At 35.3% G+C, this 12,086-nt stretch overlaps 2 protein-coding genes across 6 annotated transcripts in view; one reads left to right on the top strand and one right to left on the bottom strand.

Moving 5' to 3' along the window:
• The window catches only part of LOC101897743 (neuropathy target esterase sws), a 57,603-nt gene extending 48,966 nt beyond the window's left edge, over positions 1–8,637 (bottom strand). Inside the window, exons 1-2 of one of the 5 annotated variants that reach the window (XM_059122049.1) lie at positions 8,432–8,636; positions 7,413–7,964 (exon numbers count right to left, since the gene is read on the bottom strand). In XM_059122049.1, the coding sequence (XP_058978032.1) occupies positions 7,413–7,511 (99 nt within the window). In that variant the 5' untranslated portion in view covers positions 7,512–7,964; positions 8,432–8,636. Of the gene's footprint in view, positions 1–7,412 lie in introns of all 5 variants that reach the window. The other 4 variants (XM_020035955.2, XM_059122050.1, XM_005181278.4 and 1 more) reach the window with 4 other exon arrangements.
• Positions 8,638–9,878: 1,241 nt separating this feature from the next.
• LOC101897568 (platelet-activating factor acetylhydrolase IB subunit beta homolog) lies at positions 9,879–11,688 on the top strand. The gene is made up of 3 exons (XM_005181276.4): positions 9,879–10,189; positions 10,259–10,592; positions 11,313–11,688. Exons 1-3 carry the CDS (start codon positions 10,128–10,130, stop codon positions 11,592–11,594), a joined length of 678 nt encoding a protein of 225 aa, XP_005181333.1. The 5' UTR covers positions 9,879–10,127; the 3' UTR covers positions 11,595–11,688.
• The last annotated feature ends 398 nt before the right edge of the window (positions 11,689–12,086 follow it).

Genomic DNA, 12,086 nt, shown 5'->3' with positions numbered 1-12,086 from the left:
ATTTGAATATTGTAATAGCTTGTGACAAAAGTTGCCTATGCAGATCCACGATTTTAACAGAATTTTTTGCGGATTTTTTTTTTTTTTTTTTTTTGAAAATTGCCAAATTTTTAGCAAATGGTGGAGGTTATTCAAAGTTCGGCCCGGCCGAACTTACAGCTTTTTTACTTGTTCGATTTCAAATAATAAACCATTTACCAATGGCGACGTCATATTCTTGGGCCAACCAACAGTTGGTTGTAATTGGTGCTGCAAACGCTTCACAAATGTTTTTGACATTCAAATTGACGGTTATTTGGAAAATTTAAATGATTTCGATTTTTTGTGGGAACAGAATTAAAAGAAAACACCTGAGACCCATGCCAGCTGTAAAATAACGTGTTGGGTGCGCCGCTATTATTATTTAAAAATTATTCCATCGAATTAATAAAATTAAAAATTGATATAAATAATAGTTTAAAATAAATTAATATATTCAATTTCGGAACAATGACATATGCTTTAGATAGGTATGGGAAGATATGGGAAGTTATGACCCATTTTGACAATGTGACACATTATGAATCACTCCCTCATACATCATGCAATCAGCCGAAAAATTTCAAACACAACAGGTGTTATAATTTCAAAAAAAAAATATGATAACTAAATGACCTTCTGGATAGATTCAACATTTTTGGAGCTTAACGATTCTCAAATGAGTACATATTCCATAATAATGATAAGTCAACATTTTTTTGCAAGAAAAAAAGACGTATAATGAATGAAAGTGGGTACAAAATACAAAATTTCTTTCTATTTTTATTATTTGGGGGTGTGATAAGGGACTTGTTTTTTGTCAAATTTTGTACATAATCTCTTAAACAGCTAATTGATCGACAAATAAAAAAAGAAGTAAACAAACTCTTATCAGAAAATTGTAATGCACACAAGCCTTTGGCCTGCTATTACGTGACATATCGTTAAGCTAAAATATTAAAACCCAATTAGTATTTAATATCCTGTTCAAATTTCGAAAATGATTTTATAATTTCGAAAACAAGAGCAAAACACCTCCAGCGACTTAAGCAGGGAAAACATAAAATTCGGCGGGTGCATGAGAAGAAGCAATCCTTTAAAAATACAAATATTAGAATTTAATTTTCAAATGAGTCGTATTTTTACTTTACCAAAACGTGGATTTACATAGACAATTTTCTGCCACAGGGGTTCGAATCTTTGGCGAGGTTCAAATTTTTAAAGAAATTCGCTAAAAATGTAGTTAAAAGAAGTTAAAAAGTATCAGTCGGTTTTGCCGAGAGGTATACACCCTGAATGTTCGATGATTAAAATATATTTTGACTTCTTTTATGATTATTCAAATTGTTGACCCTCTATAGAGTAGGTTCCGAAGAAATGGGACAATATTGTTTTATTTTTTTTTTTGGTATCGGACCTAAATAAATATGATATAAATATTGCGACATGACAGGATTGGACTATATTGGATATTTACTTCACTTTATATGAGATAAGGGATCATTTTTAGGAAATGTTAAAATGTGTGTGCGATAGCAGATAGATAGTCGACCGAAGCATTCCATTTTCATACCTCATATAATACAGAAAAAAATATGGGTAAGGGCAAAAATACAAGAAAATTGAACACTTATATTAAATTTTGTGCGAAATTATCAATTCCATATTCATCACAGGTTTTTGGTTGAAGGTGAGATAAAAAAAAAACTACAGGGCGAAATAAAAAATACTGCAACAAAGTCAAACGTCAAAATTTTTACATTTTTTTAAATTTTATTGAATGAAAGCAAAAAATATCGGAAATAGCATCAGATTTTAGAAAAAGTCTAAATTTGTTCAAATTGGTCACCTTTGGCACGAATTATGGCTTTCAAACTACTAATGAAACCGTCCCACGCTGCCCGAATGTTGCTCTGCAGTATTTTGACCCATTTCCGGCAAATTGCTTGCTTGAGGTGATCAACACTTTGGTACTTTTTAGTGCCAACCTAGCTGTCCAAAATACTCTAGACACAATAGTCCAACGGATTGGTATCCGGTTCATTGTCTGGTGGTCATTGTGCGCTGGAACTGAACCAATCTTGGGCGGCGCGTGATAGGTGCGTCCTTTTGAAATGTCCAAGCTCTGCGGCCAAAATGTTGGCGTGCCCAAGGCTTTAATACACCCACCAGAATATTTTCACAATAATATTCGGCATTTATTTTGATGCCACGGTCGATTGATACGATCGGAGGGCGACCATCGGCTGTTATGGCGGCCCACACCATCACCATGGCCGGCGCTTGAGTTCTGGTGGCCAACCGAAGCTGCACATTTTCAGCTGACCTCTTTGGCAAGTAAACACGATTATTTTGTTTGTTTACAAACTGCTGGAAAACGAATGTTTTCTCATCGGAGCGGAGAAAACCAAATTCGGCAGTTCCCCACTTTCGGCCAAGCGAAGCAACTTTTGAGTCTATTTTCTTTCTGTTGCGGTGTAAGTTCTTGCACTTTTTGGAATATCCATGGCTTTACCCAGAGCTCCTTTTTTCAATATTTGCCGAATGGGATATTGCGATATGTTTAGCTCACGAGCCATTTCAGCTCGTCGGCAACTGCGACGTGGGTTTCGATCAAATCTCTTCTTTACTTTTCGAACCATTTCTGCTGATGTTGCTGTTTTCTTCCGTCCACTTCCTTGACGTCGGACTACGTTACCAGTATCACGGCAACAAGCGATGGTACGAGACACAAAAGATTTATTCACATTTAAATTCTGGAGTGCTCTAACGATAGCCACTTGTGGTTTTCCAGCCAAATATAAAGAAATCACACTATCACCCTTGAACTCCATCACGAATAACTTTTTTTCTGGAAAATTCTCACCAAAATGCTTTTGTACGCTTGTAAACAATATAATGAGCTGTCACTGGAATAATTTTAACAGCTGTCGGACGAGTGGCTTAGAAATGACAGCAGTCTGAAGTTGGTTGCAGTTTTTTCATCTCACCCTGTATATTATCTTCACAACAAATGTTATATTGGCAGAAATGTTTGTGTGTGTGCGGGAGGTACCAGAAGAAATGGTCCGATCTCTACCATCTTTATAACAGATCTTGTGTTGATGGAATTATTGAGATGTGCCACGTCTGAATGGAATCGGATGTTATTTTCGCTTTTTATGAACTCCATGTATGTTCAAAATTTTTGATCCTTGGTGGGGGAGGTACCAGAAGGAGAGGACCGATATATCTCTTCTTCGCAGCAGATCTTGTGTTAATAAAAATATCGGATTTTATGATCTTTTTGGTAACTCAAAACTTAAACCCTTTGTGGGGGAGGTACCAAAAGAAATGGTCCGATTTCTATCATCTTTATTACAGATCTTGTGTTGATAGAAATATTGAAATATTCCAATTTAGAATGGAATCGGAAGTTAATTTCGTGTTATGTTTCATTATTATTTAAACATAATTACCATTTATATTTAAAATGTTGACCCATTGTGTGGGAGGTACCAGAAGGAGTGGACCGACACATTCCATTTGAAATTATTTTCTTTGAAAATGTTGAGCTTTTGTGTGGGACAATAATATTGCGATGTACCAAGTTTGGACACTCCCTTCGAGAGTTATCGTGCGCACCAGCCAGCAAGCCGGACAGACAGAAGGGCGGACATCGCTAGATCGACTCCAAATGTTCAGAAATGGATTTAATCCAAAGAGACCTAGAGTCTAAATCCATTTTTTCGATGAGGCATGTTTTGGCCGTATCAAATGATATGGCTGAGGCTATAAAAAATAGATGTTAATGACCTTAACAAATTTCGCAAATGATTTTGTATACCGAAAAGCAGATGGAAAATGACTTCAACGGCTTGATACCAAAATAACAATCCCCAAAACCTCCGAAGTAAAAATATCATTCTTTTTAATAAACCATTATATTCAGGTACCCTAATTATAATAGGAGTCTTAGAATGCTGACATATTGTGAAGCTAAATTATAAAAAAGTATTTTTATTGTCACTGGCCAATTTTTGAAACAAATTTCAAATGTCCAGGGGCTTAACACCAAAGAAATAATCCCCAAAACCCTCAAAGTAAAAATGTTAAGTATGTTGCATAACACATTATATTCAGGGACCACAGTTATTAAAGGAGCCTTATAATGCTGACCGAGTTTATTGAATATTTCATCTACGCTTCCTACCATCCACATTTTCCCATTCAACGCTCTCAGTTGCTTATCAGTTGTGTGGTGTGTGTTTGTAGTTTAGTATGAATGTTCATTTAATTAATTAGCTACTGGCAGCCACAAACAATGGATGAATGAATGTCATTAATAATTAGCCATTATATAACCCAATAATCTTTAATTGACGACTTCGCACCTTTTTTTATAACTATTGCTCCCGTTGACCTAATTTCTTGGCAGCGAAATGAACTGGTTGGTGATGGTGGGCAGCAGTCAGTCAGTTAGGTATTTATAATGCGTTTAGTTTGTTTTGCTGATAATTTTGATTATTCTTTTTTTTTTTTTTTTTGTTCTATGAAATTCCTCTGCTTTGTTTAGCATGGGAATTGGAACAAAAAAAAAACGAATGTGGGTTATCAGTTCCATTGTTTGTTTATTTTTATTTTTTCTTTAATTTTTTCAGCTAAGCGTGTTTTTAGCAAAGCGTTTTAAAGAAAAAAAAGTTTGTATATTACACCATAAATCAAATCGAGCAATACCCTTCGTTTTGAATTTGTAGAAAAAATGGTGCTAGTACGATGACTATTGTTGTGGGACGGTTTTTGACCCACTGCAAGAAAAACGTCACATCTATATTTAAACAAGTAAAACACGTTAAGTTATACCAAGCCGAGATGTTAATATCCTCCACCATAAGTTAAGGAAAAGTATTGCCATTTAATATTCGAACTTGTTTCAGTGAAATCATTTGGAGGATGTAGTTCAAGTTTAAAGTGATCAACCTCATAGTCTTCACGAGAAGAGGCTCTCCGCTCTGAAAGCAGAAGAGAACATTTGAAAAAAATGTTCAAATTAAGTTATTGAGCTGTCTTGCATTCGCCAATACCGATGAATTTGTTTTCCAAAAGCAATCTGCGATTAAAGGAACAGATCAAAACTTCTTTACTACTTCGAGAGCAATGACAATAAATCGTAGCAGTTTATTGTCCAGAATCCATTCACTACAACTGAAAGAGGTAAGGCAGAGAATAACTTTAATGTAATCTGCAGATTCCAAAAAAAGACATGCGTGGATTTTTTTCATTTTCGGCGGGGATTACATTAGGACGCTCTTCAACTGAGGTGGTACTAGGCACCATTATTGTAAGATTAACAAAGGAACAACACCTGAAGTCTAAAACCTCCCACTGAACCGGTATTCTAAGCCACACACTACCTCTCGAGTTCCTCTCGCATCATCCAGACGATTGAGTGTGGAGTTTAAACCCGTGCGCAATAGCCAGCCAGACAGATGGACGAACGGATTCCGCTAGATCGACTCCAAATCACCTAAAACAGATTTCGTCCAAAGAGACCTAGGGTCTGAAGTCGTTATTTCGATGTGGAAGATTTTGGCCAAATCAAGTGATGTATAACCTTTGAAGACATACGACTGAGAATATACAAAAATAACAAAACGTTTCGGGTGATCGAGTTCTAGGGCCCCTCAGGCAGTCATTGACAAAGCTGACCTTGGAAAGTCATAGTCTGAAAGAAGCGGGCCATCTGCGAAATATTATTTTCTAGGGAGAAACAGATACTTGGAACAAGCTATTTGTCATTTGGTAGGAAAAAAGATCAAATTATGTGACAGCGAGAAGCCAAAGATCTACCTCTTCAAAATTGACATTGACTTTGGTAGGCTATTGAGAAACCGGCAATATTCAATTACTTAAATGGATCTCCTTGCAGGAGTGATGGGTATTCTGACAATACTGAATATGCAGAATCACAGTGTCAGTTCCAGTTTTAAAACTGGAGTCTTGTCATTAAGATTTCCATTGATTTCAAGAGTTAAAAGGAATATAAACAGGTTCGTAGCGATATTTTTCTTCTTAGATGAATTGGGCTTTGTATCATTTAGATTTGACTGTAACATTGCAAAGCGAGTATAGCAAAACTCCTCCTATCTCTAACAATATCCAGAAAAGACATAGATCTCAACAAGCGACTAGTCACATGTTTCTGCAATGAAGAAGAGGTAAGAACATGCATCAAAGCTAAATACAAAAAATGTAACGGAGTTAAGCTGAGAACCATGCTCCAGGTGAGTCGAACTTTTGACATTCAACTACACGCCAGGCCAACATGTTGAGGGACTGTTTTAGTGGCGATGAGGGCCACAGGTCGCCTCTTAATAGCTTTTGAATCCATAAGGCAGCAGTGGTTCAACAGTTTACTTTTTCAAATCTTTCAATACCCTTACAGACTTGGATAATACCTTGTCTTGGCAGAGTGGTCGCACTTTACTCCTTTATATATTCCTTTGTAACCAAGTCTGGCCCAAAAAATTACAGTAGGCGTGTATAAAGCCTACCAAAGTGAAAGAAAATGATATGGAATATTACAAGCTGCGGGAAATTAAAGAAGAAATGAAAACGATTAAGCATATCCCAATTCTGAGCTTATCCTACCAACAGTGGAATACGATGGATTGGGTTTCGTCGTTTTAAATTGCTTTAAATTTCCTATTTTTCTCAACACTCTTTGATAGACGAACAAAAAGTGATATTTTCACGGACACCATTAATTTTGTCAGGAAATTAGGGGGGCATGCCTGTCCTGGCCATATTTTGAGATCGAGGTGACCATCACTTTATTGGTAAGGAGACATTTTCCATATTAGGACTAGCTGTTGCATATTATTAGGACTGGCTGTTGCATATTCACTGTTGCATATTCACTTTTAAAGATTTAATACACATGTTCCAAGCTTTTTGACAAAAGGTGTGGGAGGTTCGAAACCCACTCCTTTACACCGAAGTCTGTTCGATTTCCACAAACATACTTTTAAGTCTGATTTTCCCAGCTAGTTGCATTCCTCCTCGTAAAATCACTGCTTCAAATTTACTCCTCAACTATAAAAATATTTCAGCTATTCAAAGTATTTGAAAGAAAAGGAAATACAGCAGCAATAACAAAAGGCACACAATCAAATGAAAAACAAAGAAAGACAGACAAACTGAAAAAAAAAACACCCAAGCACTGTCGATGATAAGAAGAAATGTGACAATTGGAATAAAAATAAAAAAAATAATCGGACGAATAGCAGATAAAGACGCAATAGTTTGGCACATACAGTAGAAAAAAAAACTAAGAAGCAGTAACGAGCCCCCCTATAAACTTAAATAATATACAAAACACACACACACACACACACTCCGTATCATTTACTTACCGCTGTTTTAAATTCCATATTAAGCAGATGCCACCAGGCATCTGAAAATATATCGCCATAATCCTGGGCCGTGGTACGTATAACACCAATAATATCCATTTTGGCAGCAAATTGACAAAGAGGCTGTGTGTCCGTCCAACAAGACTTGAGAATTGCAACAATTTAATATTTTCTTTTTATTTTTGGCTAAAATTATCTTTCACTATTTTGGCAATTCATTCAAATGAAATGACAGCAGCACCCCCATAGCCAAACTAAAGAGAATATCTCTGCTGCTACGCTGCGCCGCTGCCGTTAGTGTTGAGGGAGAGAGTGAGAGGTGCAATGTTAAGTTCTTTTGTTTGTTTTTAGTTTATTCTGTTTTTATTATTTTTTATAACAGCCACTGCTTTCTTACTTTGTTTTCTATTCATATAAAATATAAAGAAGAGTGGGGTGGTGGGAGCTTTTGATTATTTTGTACTTTTTTTTGTTTATTAAATCTTTTTGCAAAAGAGACGGTATGGTTATTTGTCAAACAATGCTGCTGATGTCCGGCAAAACCAAAAACAGCTGAGATTATGCACGAGAGAAGAGAGACAGAGAGAGAGAGAGAGGGAGTAAGGTACACAACAAAACAAAAAGCAGCTGGTTTAACACGCTCTCTATACATGAGACATACGGAAAAGAATACCCCACCACAAAGTTAGCCACCAATAAGAACAACAACAACAATTTGTTTCTTATAGCGTTTTTTTTCGCAAAGAATTCTTTGCTTCTTTGTTGTTGTTACTGTTTTGCTTTTTTTGCGGAACAATTAACCGAGCGTGTGATATACGCACGTTATACAATTTTAATGTAAATTAACTTAAGTTTTTTCACTTTACACATGACTTTTTTCGCAACAACAAAACACAACTTCTTGGTGGTAATTCTTATTGATTGCTTCTTCTTGTTCTAAGCACTTCCGCGAACAATTTTTTGCATATCGAATTTTCACACACTTCACCAATGATTGCTTTTTGTATTTCTTTTACTACCCGGTAGCCAACTATTTGTTTTACGTTAATACTCCTTTGTAGCTGGTCAATGACATCTAGATAATATTTTCATTTATTCTATATTACTTTCAAACACTTTTTAATAGAATAAATTATTTATGTTTTTTTTTACTTTTTTTCTGTATTTTCGTCGCGTTTCAGAAATCTACCGTTCTGCTACCGTTCGTTCCAATGATTTTTTCGCTAATGACAAGTCAAAAGAAGGGATGCGTAAGTCGACTTTCGATTAATCGGCTGTTGGTGGTGTGGTGTGGAAAGTGGAAAAGTGTGGTGGAAATCGCATTTGACTTTTAGTAATCGATTTTCTATTTTGAGACAGATTTGTTTAACTGACTTTTTATAATTAGACATATGTTCTCCCGCTTATGGGGTAGTTGGATAATGGGAAAGGTAGCAAATGTTGTCCTTCTCCTTTGCTTCAAAAATGTTATATTTAGCCTGTTCCAGAACTGCAAATGTGTAAAATGTTTACTACGATAACCGATTTTCCCTTCATGATATCGAAAAAAATGCAAAATTAGGAGATTCTTGCAGGTTCTGGAACAGCCCTTTTATAAATAGACATATGTTCTCCCGCATATATTAACAACAAATCAAATGCATATATTTTGGTAAAAAAGATTGGATAATGGAAAAGGTAGCAAACGTTGTCATTCTCCTATGCTTCAGAAATGTTATATTATGTTCTAGAACTGCAAAAGTGTAAAATTTTTACTACGATAACCGATTTTCCCTTTATGACATCGAAGAAAATTGCAAAATTAGTAGACTTTTACAGGTACTGGAACAGAGTAATTGATAAAAGACATGGAGTTTAAATACAGAGTTGCATTTTAGAAGCATAATAAAAAATAATAAAATTATAGGCGGTCAATGGAAAGGTACCTATCATGATTCGCATTTGAGGCTCTTTTCCAGAACCTGCAAGAATCTACAAGTTTTTCAGCTATTTTCGATATAATAAAATAAAAATCGGTTATCCCAGCAAAAAGTTTTAGATGCCTGCAGGCCAAATACTAACCAGCTGTTTTGTCAAAACAAACCAATTTGTCCCCCATTAAAAGAAATAAACCTCCACCAATTTTACAAGTTAATTGTTAAAAAAAAAAACAAAGAATAGAAAACATCTGATTGTATGTCGATGAATGAGAAGAAGAAGAATTGCAAGTGATTTTGCGAAGAAATTTGTCCAGCAAGAATTGGCAAACTCTCACTCAAAGAACTGTCAAAAGTTCTCTCTTCAACCGCTCTCTTTTGCGGAACTTTCGGGTTAACAGACGACATCCAGTAACAATTGTTAAAAATTATAGGGTAACCAGACACACCTAATCCCAGCAAACATGCCACCGAAAAAGTCGACAACAAACTTTCGATGTTCTACCAACAGAAAAAATCGATTATTGCCACTAAAGTCAACTGGTTACAAGTCGATCTACACATCCCTATCATAGTCTCGCCTATTGCAAAAAAAAAAACATAAAAACTCCTGAGTTTTTGCAAAAAAGAACAAATACAAGTGAAATTAAGAGACAAAAAGTCTATAATATCAATAATATTGGGGAGTAAGAAACTGTGAAAATATTCCCACACACACGCACGCACCCACTCCATCACATACCAGACCCATCACATCGATTTTGTATCAAAGCAAAAAAGAAAGCAGGAAGCCCCCATTATGAATCCTTGTGCCGTGCCCACCCAAAGGACTGATGATGACGGTGACGATAGATGGCTAAGGTAGGTAGCCAATAACATATCTTACAAAATGAATAATTGGAAATCTTTTTCATTTTGTTTCCCCTGTAGCATACACAAACGCTTCATTTCGGAGTGCCGTGAAAAAGACCCTGACGTCATTTTCATTGGTGATTGCATATTGGAGACACTACAGGACACGGAGACATGGCATCACTATTTCGCTCCAATGCATAGTCTGAATTTTAGTATACGTGGCGATCGCTGTGAAAATGTTTTGTGGCGCATCGAAAACGGTGAACTGGATAATGTGAAACCGAAAATCGTTGTCCTCCATGTTGGCACCAACAATGTCGACAACAAGGCCGAAGAGATAGCAGATGGCGTTTATGAAATTGTACAGAGAATACGTTCGAGATTGCCGGATACGTATATTGTGTTGCCTGTGAGTAAATTTAGGTTTTTAACTGGATATTTGGTTTTTTTTTTAACGAAATTTATCCTTTTGAGTTGATAGTCTAATACTAGTGTCCTAAGGGCGTAATTTGCTTGGAGTAAATTTATGCTTTTATATGGATATTTAAATTTTTAACAAAATTTATCCTTTTGAGAGGAATGAATCAAATACTGCTTTCTTAAAAGCGTAATTTGTTTGGAAAAGAGTTGAAAACGTTTGCTAGGAAAGAGTAGCACAACCTTCGATAAAATAAGAATCAAATTAAGGATTCTTATTATGGGTTACAGAAGAAAGCGTTCAAGCCATCTTCAAATTCTTAAGGAAACAAAGTTTACATATATAGACCATTTAAGTGGATCTATGATAAATAGTCAAATTATAAGGTTTTTATGTTTTTTTTAATATTTTTATACAATTTTTGATTTTTCATATTTTGTCTCTAAGGTGATATTAGTACCTCCTAGTAGTCCTAAGTCCATCTATCGGTGATATAACCGGTCATATTAGATCAAAATTAGATCGACTCCAAATACCCCGAAACGTAGGTTTTAAAATCTTATTTTATGAAAAATTTATTTAAAATTAGCCTAAAAAGCCTATTGTTAGGAAATATCCCAATCAATACAGACCCAGGATGTCTAGTCTAGCCTTGGAAATTTTTCATACTTTATCCCCTGAATAATGTCCTATCATTTTTCTATATTTTAGTCTCTACTACCTCGTGGCCATCAAGCAAATAAATTACGTGATAAAAACGCTCAAGTCAATAGTTTGGTTAAGGAGAAAGTTGTCGGACTCAATCGCGTGCAGACGGTGGACATAACAAAGGGTCTGGTACAAACCGACAACTCCATTAGTCATCATGATATGTTCGATTATAAGAATCTAACCAATACGGGAGCTAAGAAAGTATTTGAACCGGTACATGATCTCTTGTCGCAGATACTAAATGAAAATGAACATGAACGTGATCTCACACCATCGGAATAGTGGTATTGAAGAAAAGAAAGAAAAAGAAAAATTTCCATGCAGCAAGAATACAAAATATCATCAAGAAGCAACACAGCAGCAGCAGCAGAAGAAGCAGCAAAATACTTTTACTTATACACCACATACACACACAAACACTACTACATACAATTACATATATTATTTTATGATTTTGTTCTATATTTAATATAATTCATTCAACAATGCGAAATTGCTTGGCTATTTCTGGCCACTCCAAAAGAGAATCACCAAAACAAAAAAAAAAAAAAAAAATTACCCCAAGTTCCCTTATTTCTTTTTACTACTTTTGCTTTGCAAAATCTATTTATATTTTTAAGACAAAATCTATTCCAAATTCCATAATTTTATCTCATGCATTTTGCTTTGTAGACTTTATAAATATTTAATAATTACTACTTTTTTTACAATACCTTGAAACAAAGTCTGTTTTTTAGCCTTTAATGATGGTAGCTTAAGAAAAAAAACAAACAC

This window comes from Musca domestica, unplaced genomic scaffold, assembly GCF_030504385.1.
Source record: "Musca domestica strain aabys unplaced genomic scaffold, Musca_domestica.polishedcontigs.V.1.1 2, whole genome shotgun sequence".
In the NCBI taxonomy this organism is placed as follows: Eukaryota; Metazoa; Arthropoda; class Insecta; order Diptera; family Muscidae; genus Musca; species Musca domestica.
The sequence above is the reverse complement of the archived record's forward strand: the minus strand, read 5'-3'. Positions and strand labels throughout refer to the sequence as shown.

Bases quoted from the DNA above. Each gene is read 5' to 3' on its own strand.
- LOC101897568 (XM_005181276.4), top strand. From the start codon at position 10,128: ATGAATCCTTGTGCCGTGCCCACCCAAAGGACTGATGATGACGGTGAC. The intron at 10,190-10,258 runs GTAGGTAGCCAA...TTTCCCCTGTAG, and splicing joins GGTGACGATAGATGGCTAAG to CATACACAAACGCTTCATTT. The intron at 10,593-11,312 runs GTGAGTAAATTT...TCTATATTTTAG, and splicing joins ATACGTATATTGTGTTGCCT to TCTCTACTACCTCGTGGCCA.